The sequence below is a fragment of the Limanda limanda genome, chromosome 2, assembly GCF_963576545.1.
Source record: "Limanda limanda chromosome 2, fLimLim1.1, whole genome shotgun sequence".
Lineage (NCBI taxonomy): Eukaryota > Metazoa > Chordata > Actinopteri > Pleuronectiformes > Pleuronectidae > Limanda > Limanda limanda.
Window position 1 is genome coordinate 1,478,549 of NC_083637.1, and position 20,392 is coordinate 1,498,940.

Here is a 20,392-nt window from a genome sequence, read left to right on the forward strand (position 1 = left end):
TTAATATGTATTATATGATGTTGAGACACTTGCAGTGGACGGCCCGCTCGGCCACCTGCACGCTGCAGAATGAATGTGACGCTCGAGGGGCAGACGTGTTCCTTCCTTCCTTGTTTTGGTTTGGCCGCGTGTTGAATGTTTTTTTTCCTTTCCTCCGGCTCCATGAGTGAATCCATCGGAGCTTTGGTCGGACCGCTCTGCGTTTGGATGAGAACGATGGCTGAGTGCATCATCATCCTGTTTGTAAAGCTGTCTTAGTACTCTGAGAATATAAAGTTGGCTATTTTTACAAATTTTACGGTGTGATTCTGCTTCTTACTTGAAAAGAGAAACCTGGGAAATACAAGAAGGGTAAACAGCTGTGCTGCCAAGACCTGGATTTTACAAGGTTTTGGAAAATATTAAATTTTGTGCATAACAGACTGACAGTTCAAATTAAGAAAAATAAGCGTCATACATAAACACCTATTCTATTTATATGTAAAAAAAGGATATAATATAAAAATGTTTAACTGCATCATACTTTACTAAATCGGTGCATTCTATAATACATTTTATTTATACAGCAGCTTTCCTATTAAAATTAAGCTTAAAGGGCTTTACAATAAAATCTGAGACAGAATAAGACCAATAAGAACATGTTAATATAACAAAGATAAAGCATAAAACTAGTATATAAAGAGAAGTAAAAACAATATAATTAAAATGAATTGAAAGCCACATAGAAAAAGGTCTTGAGCTGTTTGTTAAAACTATCGACAGCTTAGCTTGTTACTATACTATGTACAATATATATGGGGTCCCGTTTGTAAAGCAGCTAACGCTGAAAATAACATTTTGTCACATTTAGCTTCAAACCATGTTTAAAAAACTGGTGTGAATTTTTGAGTCACTTTTTTGCACATTTACAACAATATTTGTCAACTTAGAGATATTTTAAATATTTAAATCCAAATGTTAAATGTTACACTTAAATGTTAAATGTTAAATTTAAATCTAAATCTAAATGTTAAATTTAAATCTAAATGTTAAATTTAAATCTAAATGTTAAATCTGAATCTAAATGTTAAATTAAAATCTAAATGTTAAATTTAAATCTAAATGTTAAATCTAAATGCTAAAGCTAAATGTTAAATTTAAATCTAAATGTTAAATCTAAATGTTAAATTTAAATCTAAATGTTAAATTTAAATCTAAATGTTAAATCTGAATCTAAATCTTAAATCTAAATGTTAAATTTAAATCTAAATGTTAAATCTGAATCCAAATCTAAATGTTAAATCTAAATCTAAATGTTAAATCTAAATGTTTCGGGTGAAACTAAATATTTAACTAATATGCAAATTCAAATGCCGGTAACAGGAAGTAACAAACTAAAAGCTCCCCCTTGTGGCTGGCTATAGTGGCTACAGATCATAGGTCCGTAATAAAAGTGACACTAAAAACTCAAAGTACTCTTCAAATAAAGTTTTTCCAAACGTGTTTGTTATTTTATACAGTTAATATCACGATAATCCATGTCCAAGACTAGCCAATTTCCCCGGATAAGATGTATTCGTTATTTGCCACTATAAACACACTCTGACCTCCTCAAGCTTTTATTTTGTTACTACTTCCACGTCCATGTATGTCTGCGTTACAGAACATCGTGCTTTGATGGCGTGTTATCAAACTTTGACGCCACGCCACAGTCACACCGTGTGACGAAAAATCGATCTATGAATAACTTTGTATCTCCATCTTGTTTTGATGACACTCATCTCAATTTGAAGTTGATCTGATGAATGCAAAATTCCTCCAGAATACATGAATTTCACCAGTTTCTAACTTTCTGCAAATTTTGGTAAGAATTTGAGCATGGTAAAGCCGTCAAAAAGCCAATTCTTTTGCCTGAATAATAATAATAATAAAGAGACTGGACCTTTGACATAAAGATTCCTTTGATCTTTGACCACTGACACTGCAGGAGTGGAGTTGTGTGTTTACGGCTCAGCATCATAGGATCAATGGTCCATGTATGTCCGCGTTACCGAACATCGTGCTTTGATCTATGGCTTTGATGGCGTGTAATCAAACTTTGACGCCATGCCACGGTCACACCGTGTGACGAAAAATCGATCTATGAATAACTTTGTATCGCCATCTTGTTTTGATGACACTCATCTCAATTTGAAGTTGATCTGATGAATGCAAAATTCCTCCAGAATACGTGAATTTCACCAGTTTCTAACTTTCTGCAAATTTTGGTAAGAATTTGAGCATGGTAAAGCCCTCAAAAAGCCAATTCTTTTGCCTGAATAATAATAATAATAAAGAGACTGGACCTTTGACATAAAGATTCCTTTGATCTTTAACCACTGACACTGCAGGAGTGGAGTTGTGTGTTTACGGCTCAGCATAAAAGGATCAATGGTCCATGTATGTCCGCGTTACAGAACATCGTGCTTTGATCTATGGCTTTGATGGCGTGTAATCAAACTTTGACGCCACGGTCACACCGTGTGACGAAAAATCGATCTATGAATAACTTTGTATCTCCTTCTTGTTTTGATGACACTCATCTCAATTTGAAGTTGATCTGATGAATGCAAAATTCCTCCAGAATACGTACATTTTCACCACTTTCTAACTTTCTGCAAATTTTGGTAAGAATTTGAGCATGTTAAAGCCCTCAAAAAGCCAATTCATTTTCCTGAATAATAATAATCCTTACAATTTCAATAGGGCCTCACCTGACCTTTGATGTCAGTGCTTTGATGTTATATATTTGAAGACCAATGTCATCTGTATGAATATGAGAACGAGAGAACAAGGAAATGTTTTGGACAATCTGAAGTGGTACATAGCTGTTAATATTGAGGTGATATAATATATAGTAATTGTTGATTTTTTAATCGTGAATACTGACGTCTGTAAATACACACTTAAATATATTTGCCACATAATAACACTCATTCTTGCCAGAAGTGCCTTTTGAGTACTTAATGCTTTATGTACTAATTTCTAGTTTCTAGCACTACAGTGCCTGTCAGTGCTCGGGCCCTAAATATGAATGTGGAATGGTATGTAGATAGATAGATAGATAGATAGATAGATAGATAGATAGATAGATAGATAGATAGATAGATAGATAGATAGATAGATAGATAGATAGATAGATAGATAGATAGATAGATAGATAGATAGATAGATAGATAGATAGATAGATAGATAGATAGATAGATAGATAGATAGATAGATAGATAGATAGATAGATAGATTACTTTATTCATCCCCGAAGGGAAATTAAGTCGTCATAGCAGCCGGTATATTTGAATACAATAAAATACAATACAATAGAATAAAATAAAAAATATTGAGGTAGAAAGAATAAAAACAGAAACACAAGATAAATAGGTAGATAAGGTGCAGTGGCAAGATGATGGTAATAGTACTGATGATGATAATGTTATTGTTAGACAGTATATAAAAATAGTACAGTATATATAGTATATAATATAACATAATATATATGTATATATGATAGTAATTATACCAATATAATAGCAGTATATACTAATAATATGCTTCAAATATATTCCTACATTTTGCTGTGAATTTCACAATAAGAGTCATACATATGGGATATAATGTTAAACTGTTGAGTTTATTAATAATAATAGTGTAGAACTTTACATTGTTAATGGTTTTGTATTAAATTATATATTTCCCATTGTTGTGAATCTGTTGCAGTTGAGAACTCGTCAACGTGACTTCGCTCGGTGAGATCTCGCGAGAGCAGCGGAAACAGCCGAGCGGCCGGAGGAGACTCGCCGGAAACAGCCGATCTGTCCACACGCTGTCGCCCCCCCCTGCTGATCCAACATGGCCGCTGTGTCCAGTCTCTCCAGTGACGCTCGGCTCGGAGACTGACTCGCTTCCTCCGTCCTGAGCCTCGGGTCGCCGCCGGACTTCCGCCGCACTCGGACACTCGTCGCCCGCTGGAGCAGCCGTTGGTGCCGGTTGTTTTTAACGGAATAACCTTCAGCCACCACCCCCTCCTCTGGGCCTTTTCACCCCGAAAACAACCGCTCCCGGGGCCATGGTTTGAGCCGGAGCTCCCCGGGTTCCTCTTCATGAACAATGTGTGAAAACTGCGCCGAGCTGGTGGAGGTGTTGAATGAAAGTAAGTGTTTCTCCGCGGGCTCCCGGGCGGCTGTTCGCCCGCTGCAGCCGGAGCACAGCCCGTTAGCATGGCGGCTAGCTGGCTCCGGCTCCGGGGTTCGTGTGTGTCCGCCCGCGGCTGCTGTGCGTGCGGCCGCGGGACGGTGGAGGCTCCGGGGGGGTTCGGGTGTGTGTGTGTCTGTGTGTCTGTGTGTGTGTCTGTGTGTGTGTTGTGTGTCTGTGTGTGTGTGTGGCGGTGACAGCTCCGGGTCGGTGTCACGGGTTCGATCCCGACGCGAGCCGCTGGTTCCCGTGCAGCCTGGCAGCAGCTCCGGGGCCTGTCTGTCTCCAGCTAGCCGCCTGGAGAGCGAGCAGCTCCGGCAGCTGGGAGCCGGACCCCGAGCCCCGGGGCGCCGGACCCTGGGGCTCGGCAGCCGGGGGTTCGGGGTCCGGCTCCCCGGCTGCCGAGCCCCGGGCTCCGGCGCTGGATGCTGGGTGCTAGCGGAGTTAGCATGTGGAGCTAGCGAGCAGACTTTGTTTGATGTGTTTGTCAGGTCAGGAGCTAGCTGTCCCTCCGCTGACTCCCCCATTGTTTTGCGGATCAACCTGAAAACGGCCTAAAACTCTCCCGGTAGTCCGCCGCCGGCCCCTGGCACCGGGGGGACCGGGGGACCGGGGAACCTGGTCCGGGCTGGTTCATGTTAAAGCCAGCGGCGGCACCGCTTAGACCCGACAGTTAATGGCTGCATCGAGGCTCATGTTGTGGCTCAGCGCTCCGGTAATCCCCGGTAGCAGATGTCCGGTTCCTCTCCGGTTCCTCTCCGGTTCCTCTCCGGTTCCTCTCCGCTCGATTCGACGGAGACGATTCACCTGAATCTCGCCGTTTATTCCCCCTTTCCCCCTGGAGGGCTGCGGGTCCGCTGCAGCCTGACAGCACCGGGCTGCGGCTCGAACTTCACCGGGGACCGAGCGAGCTGAGCAGGCCTGCTGCCCGCCACCGGGTCCGCTGCTCCCCGGACCAAGCAGCTCGGTGGGGTGCCTCCACCCGGGAGGAGACATCCCTCTACCCGGGTGGAGGCAGCTCAGAGGGGTGTCTCCACCCGGGTGCATGTAGGGCTCGGTGGGGTGTCTCCACCCGGGTGCATGCAGGGCTCGGTGGGGTGTCTCCACCCGGGTGCATGCAGGGCTCGGTGGGGTGTCTCCGCCCGGGTGGAAGCAGCTCAGAGGGATGTCTCCACCCGGGTGCATGCAGGGCTTGGTGGGGTGTCTCCACCCGGGTGCATGTAGGGCTCGGTGGGATGTCTCCACCCGGGTGCATGCAGGGCTCGGTGGGGTGTCTCCACCCGGGTGCATGTAGGGCTCGGTGGGATGTCTCCACCCGGGTGCATGCAGGGCTCGGTGGGGTGTCTCCACCCGGGTGCATGTAGGGCTCGGTGGGGTGCCTCCACCCGGGTGGAAGCAGCTCAGAGGGATGTCTCCACCCGGGTGCATGCAGGGCTTGGTGGGGTGTCTCCACCCGGGTGCATACAGGGCTCGGTGGGGTGTCTCCACCCGGGTGCATGTAGGCATGCAGGGCTCGGTGGGGTGTCTCCACCCGGGTGCATGCAGGGCTCGGTGGGCTGTGCAGGAGTCCACTGCACCTGCATCCTGGACTCAGTCCTTCACACGGAGACACATGTAGACCCAGCTGCTTCTGACAGGACGGTGTGTGTCTCTGAGACACTCGGGGACATGCTAACTCTGATGATGAGTGGAGACCGGTTTGTAGGCATGTGTTGTACAATATGAGGACGAAGACATCAGGACACATGATGAGGGTTCGGTATCGTTTGGGTTTTTCAGATACCGCTGCTCGATCGATACTTTTAAAACCAGAACTTGTTTTCCTTCCTAAACACAAGCACACAACCACAGTTTAAAGTGCACATGACTTCATTCAACAAATATAAATGAGATATGCAAAAACATTCATCAAATCTAAGAAACAATACTTAACCCATCTGCAAGTATTCAACACTAAATAACACTAAATCTAAACAATGCTCCAAACATCGATTGTCTCCACACTGTCACCTGATGGACATGGAGTCATGCAACAAGTCAAACCCGGGACATCCCTCTGGTTGTTGTCCTTCCTTCCTTCTTCTTCTGTGGTTTAGTGGAGGATCACAACAAGCTGCAGCCTCTACCAGGGCCCTGCTCTGGTCTCTCGTCTCTTGACTACCTGCTCTGGGCTCTTGTCTCTCGGCTCCCTGCTCATGTCTCTCGGCTCTCGGCTACCTGCTCTGGGCTCTCGTCTCTCGGCCCTCGGCTACCTTCTCTGGTCTCTCGTCTCTCGGCTACCTGCTCTGGTCTCTGGTCTCCCGTCTCCCGTCTCTCGTCTCTCGTCTCTCGTCTCCCGTCTCTCGTCTCTCGACTACCTGCTCTGGTCTCTGGTCTCCCGTCTCTCGGCTACCTGCTCTGGTCTCTGGTCTCCCGTCTCTCGGCTACCTGCTCTGGTCTCTCGTCTCTCGTCTCTCGGCTACCTGCTCTGGTCTCTGGTCTCTCGGCTACCTGCTCTCGTCTCTCGTCTCTCGTCTCCCGTCTCCCGTCTCTCGTCTCTCGGCTACCTGCTCTGGGCTCTAGTCTCTAGTCTCTCGTCTCTCGGCTACCTGCTCTGGGCTCTGGGCTCTCGTCTCTGGTCTCCCGTCTCCCGTCTCTCGTCTCTCGACTACCTGCTCTGCGCTCTAGACTCTCGTCTCTCTGCTACCTGCTCTGGTCTCTGGTCTCTGGTCTCTCAGCTCTCGGCTCTCGTCTCCCGTCTCTCGGCTCTGGTCTCTCGTCTCCCGTCTCTCGACTACCTGCTCTGGGCTCTCGTCTCTCGGCCCTCGGCTACCTGCTCTGGGCTCTAGTCTCTCGTCTCTCGGCTACCTGCTCTGGGCTCTCGTCTCTCGTCTCTCGGCCCTCGGCTACCTGCTCTGGGCTCTCGTCTCTCGTCTCTCGTCTCTCGGCTACCTGCTCTGGTCTCCCGTCTCTCGTCTCTCGTCTCTCGGCTACCTGCTCTGGGCTCTTGTCTCTCGGCTACCTGCTCTGGGCTCTCGTCTCTCGTCTCTCGGCCCTCGGCCCTCGGCTACCTGCTCTGGGCTCTTGTCTCTCGGCTACCTGCTCTGGTCTCTGGTCTCTCGTCTCCCTGCTCTCGTCTCTCGGCTACCTGCTCTGGGCTCTCGTCTCTCGGCTCTCGTCTCCCGTCTCTGGTCTCTGGTCTCTGGTCTCTCGGCTCTCGTCTCTCGTCTCTCGGCTCTGGTCTCTGGTCTCTGGTCTCTGGTCTCTGGTCTCTGGTCTCTGGTCTCTGGTCTCTCGTCTCTCGTCTCTCGTCTCTCGTCTCTCGACTACCTGCTCTGGGCTCTGGTCTCCCGTCTCTCGTCTCTCGTCTCCCGTCTCTCAGACACTCGCTGCCCGTCTCAGTCTCACATGGAGTTCACCCACATGTTGTCCAGTTAGACCCTTTGTTGTGGTGTAGACTTGTGACTGATGAAGCTCCTAGTGGACTGTGGGTGCTGCCCTGTGGAGAGTGTGTTCCACCAGAGTGAGTTGTGTTGTCAGCTGGACACGTGCAGTGATGTTTGTGTTGTTGTGTAAGCAGAGCGACGTGTGTGTGTGGCGCTGTGGCCTGGGAGGACGTGTCTGTGTAGGAACCGGTGCCGGGTTGGATTTCTGTACCCAACCCTTCACATGACCATTACACACTATGCTAAAGTTGAACATGTCATATCCAGACCCTGAGCCGTGTGCTCCCACAGCAGCCTCCTCTCCTCCTGCAATGATTTAAAAACCTGGCTAAGGAATTCATCCACAGGAGAATTCTAACTGTTCCCTTCAGACACAACGACATGAATCTGCTGACGTGCAGCTCGTCTGCCTGGATCACACCGAAAAAAACTACCTTCAGTATTTGTTGCAGCGGACCTGCTCTCCATGGATAGGGCCCTATGAAATCCGTTTTGTTTTTTTCCAAATTCCGTTTTGTTTTTTTCCAAATTCCGTTTTTTCCGTTTTCATTTTCATGAATTCCGTTTTTACACTTTAAGCTATTTAAATCATCAGAACGAGTGTCAAATAAGTGCGAACAAATACATTTATTAAAACATCACAACATTGCACTGTTTTCAGTGCTTCAAATAAGAACATTACATAAATAATAAAGTGCTTATAAACTTTTCACATTGTCCTTAAAGTGTAAAAAATGCATAACTGAGGACTTGAGGACCCTTTTTGTAACAATAAAAAGTGCTTATAACCTGTCCTTCATTTTAACAAATCATAACTGTGAATAAAAACATTTAGTCAAAGCACTGTTTGAAGAATACATCAAACCAGGGGACAAACAATGCAGAATTAAATTAAACCTTAACCTGCAATAATTTTAATTTAAAACGGCAGTCATGTGTTGATCAAACACTCGAGGCAGGTGAGTCTGGCGGAGGCTGCTGGCATTTTGGGGGAGCGCTCCTCCGTGTTTACAGTGTTTGACTAGAAACGGGCGTAACTTTTTTAGCTTCTCAAGGGGGATGTCAGATGCGGCGCACACAGCCAATAAACTCCACTCTTGAATCTGCTGAGCTGATTGTAGACGTAATTGTGGTTTGTAGGGCCGTGCCCTGGCTACGGCTTTCACTGTTTTTTAGATGGATTTTTGACTTCAAGTGGTCATCGCACGTATCTTTTCTTTTCCAATCAATAGTATGTTGGCATACTCGGCAAAACAGCTGATTACCTGATTACCTTGTTTCGGGTATTGTTCCGCTCTGAATTTTGGGGTTAAAACCGAATTATTAAGCTTTTTGGAAGTTTTAGGCATTTCCGCGGTCAGCCGCGGGCGCTTCAACTTCTTGTTAGGAGCGGGGGCGGGACCTATTGTTTGCATCCCCGCTAACTAGGCTGGAGTGGTGGACCGGGTGTTTTTAGCATTGTTTTGGGAGTGACTGCTAAACATTCAGTGAGGTTAATGTCACCTGTATTGTTTCCCTTTCTCTCGAAACTGAATTTCACCAGAATAATGGCGAATTCCGCTGCATTCCGTGTTAACAGTAGATTCCGTTTTTATTGTCCGATTCCGTGATTCCGTCCGCGTTTTCGTTATCGCGGAAATCATAGGGCCCTACATGGAGGCAGGACACGTGCATTTGAGGAGGAGGAGTCACGTGTGACATCATAACGGAGACGATGCGACTCGCCTCTGTCAGATGTTATATATACACGTATTTACCTGTGCGCAGGATTCTAGCATCCATTACAAAAATATGGTTTAAACTTTTTATTAACGAGTTGAAAAGCGAAATGTTATCCTATTGCCTGACAAACGCCTTTTATTAATCATAATTATTTAGTCCGAAGAAGACTGTAGTTTAGTTTGTTGATGTTTTTATTGCTGTTACTTTCCCTGTCATTTTTGTTAACAGGAAAAATGAATACTTGATTTTTAATTTATTTGTTTTATTAGCACTTTGCCTGTCCTTGCTTTTAAATGGACAAAAACTTGATTTGTCTTTGCTTTTGTGTCAGCAGTACCCTTATATGAAACAAAGTTTATTAAAAGACATTTTTTTGGAATGAAGTATCAATATTTATTGCCTTTATTTTCAGTCATCACATGCCTCGAACAACCTCAAGCTAAATTTAAAAGCTGTTTGCTAAATAAGAGCAATTGAGAATTTGTGTCATTCATAATCCGATTAGTCGATTAATCGTTTCAATAATCGGTGACTAATCCACTATCAGAATAGTCGTTAGTTGCAGCCCTAGTGTCAACGCGTTACTCCTCAGGGTGTTGCTGTGTCGCCGGACACCTTTAGGAAGTTAGAATTACTGGAGTACTGTGGAGTACTGTGGAGTACTGTGGAGTACTGTGGAGTACTGTGGAGTACTGTGGAGTACTGTGGTACTGTGGAGTACTCGCGTGAAGGTGCTGATGTTGGTAGTAATACCATTGTGATGTTACCATGGCAACCAAATGAAGCGCTTCATTTATAGGGACTAAAATCGATCGTTGTTATTTATCAGATTTCAAAGTGTCAAGGTTTGATTCGTGTTAATCAACAGTGACTTTGAAGTTGAGGTTAAACGATCCTGATTTATCACGGATCAAAGGAGACTTGAGGTTTTCCAGTTGGTTTCCAGTTGGTTGAAGGTGAAGGTTTCACTCCGCTGCCGTGTGACTCGACTCTGACTCAAACTGGTGAAGCTGGTGAAGCTGGTGAAGCTGGTTTTATTGTCGAGGACTCGATGGGTTTGAGATTTGTTTCCCAGCTCCACAGCCCGGGGCCCGTCAGCTGTGACAGCTCTGTCTACCAGACGGGCAGGCCCATGTGCTGTGTCTGTCGGGGACCTTTGACCTCAGGTTTGCTGCAGCAGCATGTGTGTGTGTGTGTCAGTGTGTGTGTAGGAGAAAGAATCCCCCTTTACCACAGGGAGCTGTGCTCGGCTGGTGTTTCCCAACACATGACTAATCCAGTTTGGTTTCCAATAATCTATATTGTACCGGATGGTGCACACAGACAGAACATTAGGGGTAAAGTCAACAATGATCCAGATTCTGGATCTGACACCGTAGATTAATAACTAAATACATGTGATGCCAGTTTGTGTGAAGAGCAGCACACACACACACACACACACACTCTAAAGTACAATAATGTAATACACAGTTGAGCTGTGTGTGTTCACGTCCGAGCCTCTGCAGAGCTGAGGAGTGTGAACCCACATTAGAGACGTCCTCCCTCTCTTTGTGTTCATACCCACGCTGAGCTGCAGCTGTACACTGGGTTTAATGATGGCACCGGGTTCCTGTTCCCAGACGAGATCACAAAGTGGAACCAGCGAGACCTCACTCAGCACCCCCGCTGCCGGCCCGTGGCCATCGGGCCCGGGCCGACTGACCTCTGGTCCCGAAGCCGCTGAGGAGCTTCTGTCCACACGTCACCAGAGAGAAGAAGAGTTGTGGTTTGGATTCAGGGAGGAAATCCTTCTGGTTCCTTTTGAATGTCGTTGTTATTCCATCTGTCAAATTCAGGTCAGCGATTCACTTCATTCCTCTGAGCTGGGCGTGACCGCGCGGATCTTTGAAGGCCGAAACCACAACAGTAATTTGAGACATGCATGCAGAGCTTGTTGGGGTGTCTCCACCCGGGAGGAGACATCCCTCTACCCGGGTGCATGCAGGGCTTGGTGGGGTGTCTCCACCCGGGTGCATGCAGGGCTCGGTGGGGTGTCTCCACCCGGGTGCATGCAGGGCTCGGTGGGGTGTCTCCACCCGGGTGCATGCAGGGCTCGGTGGGATGCCTCCACCCGGGAGGAGACATCCCTCTACCCGGGTGGAGGCAGCTCAGAGGGGTGTCTCCACCCGGGTGCATGCAGGGCTCGGTGGGGTGTCTCCACCCGGGAGGAGACATCCCTCTACCCGGGTGCATGCAGGGCTTGGTGGGGTGTCTCCACCCGGGTGCATGCAGGGCTTGGTGGGGTGTCTCCACCAGGGTGCATGCAGGCGTTGGGGTGTCTCCACCCGGGTGCATGCAGGCGTTGGGGTGTCTCCACCCGGGTGAATGCAGGCGTTGGGGTGTCTCCACCCGGGTGCATGCAGGGCTCGGTGGGATGTCTCCACCCGGGTGCATGTAGGGCTTGGTGGGCTGTCTCCACCCGGGTGCATGTAGGGCTCGGTGGGGTGTCTCCACCCGGGTGCATGTAGGGCTTGGTGGGATGTCTCCACCCGGGTGCATGCAGGGCTCGGTGGGATGTCTCCACCCGGGTGCATGCAGGGCTCGGTGGGGTGTCTCCACCCGGGTGCATGTAGGCATGCAGGGCTCGGTGGGGTGTCTCCACCCGGGTGCATGCAGGGCTCGGTGGGGTGTCTCCACCCGGGTGCATGCAGGGCTCGGTGGGCTGTGCAGGAGTCCACTGCACCTGCATCCTGGACTCACTCCTTCACACGGAGACACATGTAGACCCAGCTGCTTCTGACAGGCCGGTGTGTGTCTCTGAGACACTCGGGGACATGCTAACTCTGATGATGAGTGGCCACCGGTTTGAAGGCATCTGTTGAGGGACGAAGACATCAGGACACAGGATGAGGGTTCGGTATCATTTGGGTTTTTCAGATCCCGCTGCTCGATCGATACTTTTAAAACCAGAACCAGGGTCAGAACTCGTTCTCCTTCCTCAACACAAGCACACAACCACAGTTTAAAGTGCACATGACTTAATTCAACAAATATAAACAAGATATGGAAACCATATTTATCAAACCTAAGAAACAATACTTAATGCATCTGCAAGTATTCAACACTTAATAACAGTTTCAGAATTTAATACAGCAAAATGCTCCAAACATCGATTGTCTCCACACTGTCACCTGATGGACATGGAGTCATGCAACAAGTCAAACCCGGGACATCCCTCTGGTTGTTGTCCTCCCTTCCTTCTTCTTCTGTGGTTTAGTGGAGGATCACAACAAGCTGCAGCCTCTACCAGGGCTCTCGTCTCTCGTCTCCCTGCTCTCGTCTCTCGTCTCCCTGCTCTCGTCTCTCGTCTCTCGTCTCTCGTCTCTCGTCTCCCTGCTCTCGTCTCTCGTCTCCCTGCTCTCTTCTCTCGTCTCCCTGCTCTCGTCTCTCGTCTCTCATCTCTCGTCTCTCGTCTCTCGGCTCTGGTCTCTGGTCTCTGGTCTCTCGTCTCCCTGCTCTTGTCTCTCGGCTACCTGCTCTCGTCTCTCGTCTCTCGTCTCTCGGCTCTGGTCTCTGGTCTCTGGTCTCTGGTCTCTGGTCTCTGGTCTCTGGTCTCTCGTCTCTCGTCTCTCGTCTCCCTGCTCTCGTCTCTCGGCTACCTGCTCCGGGCTCTCGTCTCTCGTCTCTCGTCTCTCTGCTACCTGCTCTCGTCTCTCGTCTACCTGCTCTCGTCTCTCGTCTACCTGCTCTCGTCTCTCTGCTACCTGCTCTCGTCTCTCGTCTCTCGTCTCTCGGCTCTCGGCTCTGGTCTCTGGTCTCTGGTCTCTCGGCTCTGGTCTCTGGTCTCTCGTCTCTCGTCTCCCTGCTCTCGTCTCTCGTCTCTCTGCTACCTGCTCTCGTCTCTCTGCTACCTGCTCTCGTCTCTCGTCTACCTGCTCTCGTCTCTCGTCTCTCGGCTCTGGTCTCTGGTCTCTGGTCTCTGGTCTCTGGTCTCTGGTCTCTGGTCTCTCGTCTCTCGTCTCCCTGCTCTCGTCTCTCGGCTACCTGCTCTGGGCTCTCGTCTCTCGTCTCTCTGCTACCTGCTCTCGTCTCTCGTCTACCTGCTCTCGTCTCTCGTCTCTCGTCTCTCGGCTCTGGTCTCTGGTCTCTGGTCTCTCGTCTCTCGTCTCCCTGCTCTCGTCTCTCGGCTCTCGTCTCCCTGCTCTCGTCTCTCGGCTACCTGCTTTAGGCTCTAGTCTCTCGGCTCTCGGCTACCTGCTCTGGGCTCTCGTCTCTCGTCTCTCGTCTCTCGTCTCTCTGCTACCTGCTCTTGTCTCTCGTCTCTCTGCTACCTGCTCTTGTCTCTCGTCTCTCGTCTCTCTGCTACCTGCTCTGGGCTCTCGTCTCCCGTCTCTCGACTACCTGCTCTGGGCTCTGGGCTCTCGTCTCTCGTCTCTCGTCTCTCGTCTCTCTGCTACCTGCTCTTGTCTCTCGTCTCTCGTCTCTCGTCTCTGGTCTCCCTGCTCTGGTCTCTGGTCTCTCGTCTCTCGTCTCTCGTCTCTGCTCTCGGCTCTGGTCTCTCGGCTCCCGTCTCTCAGACACTCGCAGCCCGTCTCAGTCTCACGTGGAGTTCACCCACATGTTGTCCAGTTAGACCCTTTGTTGTCTATAGACTTGTGACTGATGAAGCTCCTAGTGGACTGTGGGTGCTGCCCTGTGGAGAGTGTGTTCCACCAGAGTGAGTTGTGTTGTCAGCTGGACACGTGCAGTGATGTTTGTGTTGTTGTGTAAGCAGAGCGACGTGTGTGTGTGGAGCTGTGGCCTGGGAGGACGTGTCTGTGTAGGAACCGGTGCCGGGTTGGATTTCTGTACCCGACCCTTCACATGACCATTACACACTATGCTAAAGTTGAACATGTCATTTCCAGACCATGAGCCGTGTGCTCCCACAGCAGCCTCCTCTCCTCCTGCAATGATTTAAAAACCTGGCTAAGGAATTCATCCACAGGAGAATTCTAACTGTTCCCTTCAGACACAACGACATGAATCTGCTGACGTGCAGCTCGTCTGCCTGGATCACACCGAAAAAAACTACCTTCAGTATTTGTTGCAGCGGACCTGTAAGCAGGACACGTGCATGTGAGGAGGAGGAGTCACGTGTGACATCATAACGGAGACAATGCGACTCGCCTCTGTCAGATGTTATATAAACACGTTTATACCTGCGCGCAGGATTCTAGCATCCATTACAAAAATATGGTTTAAACTTTTTATTAACGAGTTTAAAAGCGTTATGTTATCCTATTGCCTGACAAACGTCTTTTATTAATCATAATTATTTAGTCCGAAGAAGACTGTAGTTTAGTTTGTTGATGTTTTTATTAATGTTACTTTCCCTGTCATTTTTGTTAACAGGAAAAATGAATACTTGATTTTTAATTTATTTGTTTTATTAGCACTTTGCCTGTCCTTGCTTTTAAATGGACAAAAACTTGATTTTTCGTTGCTTTTGTGTCAGCAGTACCTTTATATGAAACAAAGTTTATTAAAAGACATTTTTTTGGAATGAAGTAACAATTTTTATTGCCTTTATTTTCAGTCATCACATGCCTCGAACAACCTCAAGCTAAATTTAAAAGCTGTTTGCTAAATAAGAGCAATTGAGAATTTGTGTCATTCATAATCCGATCAGTCGATTATTCGTTTCAATAATCGGTGACTAACGACTATCAGAATAGTCGTTAGTTGCAGCCCTAGTGTCAACGCTTTACTCCTCAGGGTGTTGCTGTGTCGCCGGACACCTTTAGGAAGTTAGAATTACTGTAGTACTGTGGAGTACTGTGGAGTACTGTGGAGTACTGTGGAGTACTGTGGAGTACTGTGGAGTACTGTGGTACTGTGGTGTACTCGCCTGAAGGTGCTGATGTTGGCAGTAATACCATGGTGATGTTACCACGGCAACCAAATGAAGCGCTTCATTTATAGGGACTGAAATCGATCGTTGTTATTTATCAGATTTCAAAGTGTGGAGGTTTGATTCGTGTTAATCAACAGTGACTTTGAAGTTGAGGTGAAACGATCCTGATTTATCACGGATGAAAGGAGACTTGAGGTTTTCCAGTTGGTTGAAGGTGAAGGTTTCACTCCGCTGCCGTGTGACTCGACTCTGACTCAAACTGGTGAAGCTGGTGAAGCTGGTGAAGCTGGTGAAGCTGGTGAAGCTGGTTTTATTGTCGAGGACTCGATGGGTTTGAGATTTGTTTCCCAGCTCCACAGCCCGGGGCCCGTCAGCTGTGACAGCTCTGTCTACCAGACGGGCAGGCCCATGTGCTGTGTCTGTCGGTGACCTTTGACCTCAGGTTTGCTGCAGCAGCATGTGTGTGTGTGTCAGTGTGTGTGTAGGAGAAAGAATCCCCCTTTACCACAGGGAGCTGTGCTCGGCTGGTGTTTCCCAACACACCACTAATCCAGTTTGGTTTCCAATAATCTATATTGTACAGGATGGTGCACACAGACAGAACGTTAGGGTTAAAGTCAACAATGATCCAGATTCTGATCAATACATGTGATGCCAGTTTGTGTGAAGAGCAGCACACACACACACACACACACACACACTCTAAAGTACAATAATGTAATACACAGTTGAGCTGTCATGTACACGTCCGAGCCTCTGCAGAGCTGAGGAGTGTGAACCCACATTAGAGACGTCCTCCCTCTCTTTGTGTTCATACCCACGCTGAGCTGCAGCTGTACACTGGGTTTAATGATGGCACCGGGTTCCTGTTCCCAGACGAGATCACAAAGTGGAACCAGCGAGACCTCACTCAGCACCCCCGCTGCCGGCCCGTGGCCATCGGGCCCGGGCCGACTGACCTCTGGTCCCGAAGCCGCTGAGGAGCTTCTGTCCACACGTCACCAGAGAGAAGAAGAGTTGTGGTTTGGATTCAGGGAGGAAATCCTTCTGGTTCCTTTTGAATGTCGTTGTTATTCCATCTGTCTCTGCCGTCAAATTCAGGTCAGCGATTCACTTCATTCCTCTGAGCTGGGCGTGACCGCGCGGATCTTTGAAGGCCGAAACCACAACAGTAATTTGAGACAGAATCAGAGTGTTTGTGTGAGTCACAGTTAAATCTGGTCCGATGCTGTTATCAGTGTTCACTTCTGATCCTCACCAACAGAGGGCGGCATTCAGAGCTCTACACTCCAGGTCACATTCACACCAAACACAGGAAAGAAAGATGGAGGACACGTCTCCACTTCCCTCCACCGGACAAAGATCAGGCTGAACAGTCTGAACACAGGGGGCGCCATCTTGAAGTTGAGTCAGTGCAGTAGCGAATCAGCTGTGGTGCCACCGATACTCCAGCTCGACCAATCACGAGTCAGTCTCAGCTGTCAATCATTCGCCTCACGGACACTTGGACTCGCCACCGACCTTTACACTTGATGACCTGCTCTCTGTTGAAGTTATAATTGGCTGTGACCATGAAATCAATTCATGATAAATATAACAAATAAAGCAAAATTTCATTAGAACGAAGAAATTACTTACAAACAAAGCCTATATGTTTTATATGTAAATTTATGGTAAACCAGTAATCTCAGCTTGACTGGGAATTGTTTCATCTCCAAAATGAATGAGTAACTTTAAAATATCCTTCAACCAGCGTGAGAAACAGATTGTAGCTGTTGTGATGTTCCCTTCATCGATGAGGATGATGATGTGTCTTCAGTGAGAGTCTTGTTGTCTCACTGTGGTTTTGTCTCCTCCTCAGTATCGGACGCAGACGGCAGTGAAGGCGGCTTCCAGCTGAAGAAGGAACATGCGCTCCGAGTGCTGGGCTACATCAGCTCCTGGACGCAGAGGTGAGCGCCGCGGACATTAGTCCCGTCTGAAGGAGTTGTTGTGACCTGTGTGTTGTGCGTGTGTGAGCTCCTGTAAGAACCACCTGCTCCTCCTTGTGTTTCCAGGCAATGTCTCTGCTGCTTCAAGGAGTACAAGCACCTGGAGGTGTTCAACCAGCTGGTCTACGCCCTCATCAACCTGGTCATCACCCAGATCAGCAGCCTGCGGGACCGCCTCTGCAGCATCCAGGGCCACGCCCACAAAGGAGGCGCGCCGGGGGCCGAGGGGGCGGGCTCTGAATGGAGTGGGGGGGAATCTGCACCCGGACCCCTCCCACGGCCGTCCTCACCTGGGGAGGACGAACCTGTGAACGTGGAGAGAGACTCTGCGGAGGAGGACGCTGACACAGCAGACCTGAACCAGAACCAGACCCCGGGTCTGGGCCAGCAGGGTGAAGCCCCCCCGATGGAAGCACTGGGGCCTGTGGAGGGCGGGGGGGTGTGCGGGGGGGGCTCCGGGGCCGATGGGCCCGTCGGCAGCGACAGTCAGGACCCGTTCAGCTCCTGGAGCACAGAGGAGAGGGAGAAGCTGCTGCTGTGTGCTGCCAAGATCTTCCAGATCCAGTTCCCTCTGTACACCGCCTACAAGCACAACACCCACCCCACCATCGAGGTAGGTCCCAGCTCCTCACAGAGCAGGGTCTCTGAGGGGAGGGTCCGCCTCATGAGTCTGACTCCACATCACTGCTCAACACCCCCCCCAACGGCCGCTCACTTACGATTGGTCACTTTGAAACGCCTCTCGCTGATCTACCTAGCTCCGCCTCCTTCTTTCTGTAGCAAGTAGGGTTGCAAAATTCCGGGGAATATTCAAACTTGGAAACTTTCCATGGGAATTAACGGGAATAAACTGGAAATGTTGTGGGTAATTTATACTAACTGTATTTACCTTGTCATATACAGACATAAATATAAACATTTTGTTTTGTTATAGGCTGATTTGAAAAAATAGAGTTTTGAATGATGTTTTTATTGCTCAGCGTTTAATTTGCTTTTTCCTTTTTTTTTTTCAAAAATTCCCCAAATTCCCGAGCTTAAAGGGACTCTTACCTTTGTTGCATTTGAGAATTACAGCACATTCAAATCATCCCGCCTTCCTCCAATGCCCCACCCCCTCGTTCCCATCCGCGGTGTTGTTTTGAAGAAACTTTATTTACAAGCAGACTTAGAACCTACTGCCTCCGCGCACGCACGTGAGTTTTTGTTTACCAAAGCAATGGATTTGGTAAGTTATATACATTTACATTCACATGCCTTGATGACGCGGGCCCGAATGCGCCACAAGAAGCAGACGGAAAACCTGCATGTCCACGCAGCAAACAGACAGGTCTGTCGGCCAATAAGGTCCTTCGGTCCGAAGAATTTTATTGGTTGTAGTTTTCACTAAATATTATGAGAGTGAAATAATTGTTTGTTTTTACTCCTGGTGGGTCTGTCTTGCATTTTAGAGTGTCATTACCTTATTAATACCAATTTAACCTTATCCAAAAAAAGTGTAAAAATGCAACAAAGGTAAGAGTCCCTTTAACTTCCCATGTAAAGTTTCTGGAAAGTTTCCGGAAATTTAATGGAAACTTTCCGCCCCTTTGCAACCCTAGTAGCAAGTGTAAACTCTGTAGATCATATAATCCACTGCTGTCGACACCAGCACGTGTTGCTTAGTGTTTATGTTCAGTGGTTAAGGGCGTTAGAGAAGTCGCTGCTTCACTGTTTCTTCTTTTCTCCGATGAATCCCCGACATATTAATGCTTCAGCTGTGAGAAGGTGGGGAGAGCCTGGATGGGTGAGCGGCTGTCGGGGGGGGGGGTTGAGCTCCTGGTGATGAGGACGTGCTTGTCTCCGCCTCCTGTCTCCTCAGGAGTCTGATTTCAGATGGAAATGTGTTTTTCAATGTGTCCTTTAATGTCTCTTTTCTTTCAGGACATATCCGCTCACGAAAGCAACATCCTCGGCTCCTTCTGCGACATGAACGTAAGAAACCAGCTTCTCCCTCAGTCTGTGCTTCCAGTTACTTTTGTCTTCTCTGTCACCGGCAGCAGGAAATAATCCTCCAGATAGAGACCGGCAACTTTAGAGCAGCAAACAAAGACGTCCACGTTAGTGAATCTCCTGATAAATCAGTCAGGTGCAGATCCAGGGGCGAGGCCAGGGGGCGCTGAAGAGACCCTTTCTGTAAACAAGAAAAAGAGTCTCTTACGAACAGGATGTGGCCCCTGTTATTGATAAATTATAGTGATAGGGGGGTGAAGAATATTAGATGTAGACCTGAGGCATGTCAGGATAGGCAGTGAGAAACCAGGACATCGGGGGGGCGAGCGTTTGTGCCCCACAAGCCGTCTTCAGACATGAAGAATGTCCAGATTTTATTTGAATCTGCAGCAAGTTTAGATTAGATTTCTTTATTTATCCACACAACGGGGAAATTCACTTGTTACAGCAAAAATAAGAGAAAACAGAATTTAAATAACAGTGCCGAAGCAACAATAAAAAAGATCACAATATGTACACTACTAAACTACACATAATGAGAGGACAGAAACAAAAACAAAAACAACCTGCAAAAACAGACACTGTGCAAAAGCAGGTACTGGGGAGAAAGTGGAATGATGTAAGTGTTATTGTAATGAAAACAAAAATATTATAAGTAATATTCCAACAGTAGTGACCATGATACAGAAAATAATTAAAAAGTAAGTTACCATAACATAAATAATACTACAAGATAGCATAATGGAAATATAAATATTGCAATCTAACCATTATAAGTGACCATGATATAAATATAGATGTAAAGTGTTGAATATTATTGTGCATGGTAGTGATCTGAGTAAAAATTAAAAATAAATAAGAAAAATAAAAATACAGCTATGGTGAGAGGTTGAGTGGAGATAGAGATAATAGACAGGACTACAACATTATCAGGTGGTGCTGGTGTTGTAGAGCCTGACTGCAGCCGGGATGAAGGACCTGCGGAACCTCTCCTTCTTACACCGTGGGTGTAACAAGCTGCACACAATCGTAAAAATCTGTCCAAATCTGACAACTTACTGAGAAATCAATGTTCATTTTTTCAAATAGTTCGATCTCACAAGGCTGAAGTGAGATAAAAACATTCCTGGATCTGCACCAAAACTCCTCTCTGACCTAAATCACATCCTGGACCCGAGTTT

The 20,392-nt window shown here is 47.8% G+C and overlaps 1 protein-coding gene across 1 annotated transcript in view; it reads left to right on the forward strand.

Moving 5' to 3' along the window:
• Window positions 1-3,850: 3,850 nt before the first annotated feature.
• usp34 (ubiquitin specific peptidase 34) overlaps window positions 3,851-20,392 on the forward strand; it is a 71,457-nt gene continuing 54,915 nt past the window's right edge. Inside the window, exons 1-4 of the mRNA XM_061083532.1 lie at window positions 3,851-4,165; window positions 17,093-17,183; window positions 17,289-17,835; window positions 19,143-19,193. Coding sequence (XP_060939515.1) covers window positions 4,123-4,165; window positions 17,093-17,183; window positions 17,289-17,835; window positions 19,143-19,193 — 732 coding nt within the window. The 5' untranslated portion in view covers window positions 3,851-4,122. The remainder of the gene's footprint in view (window positions 4,166-17,092; window positions 17,184-17,288; window positions 17,836-19,142; window positions 19,194-20,392) is intronic.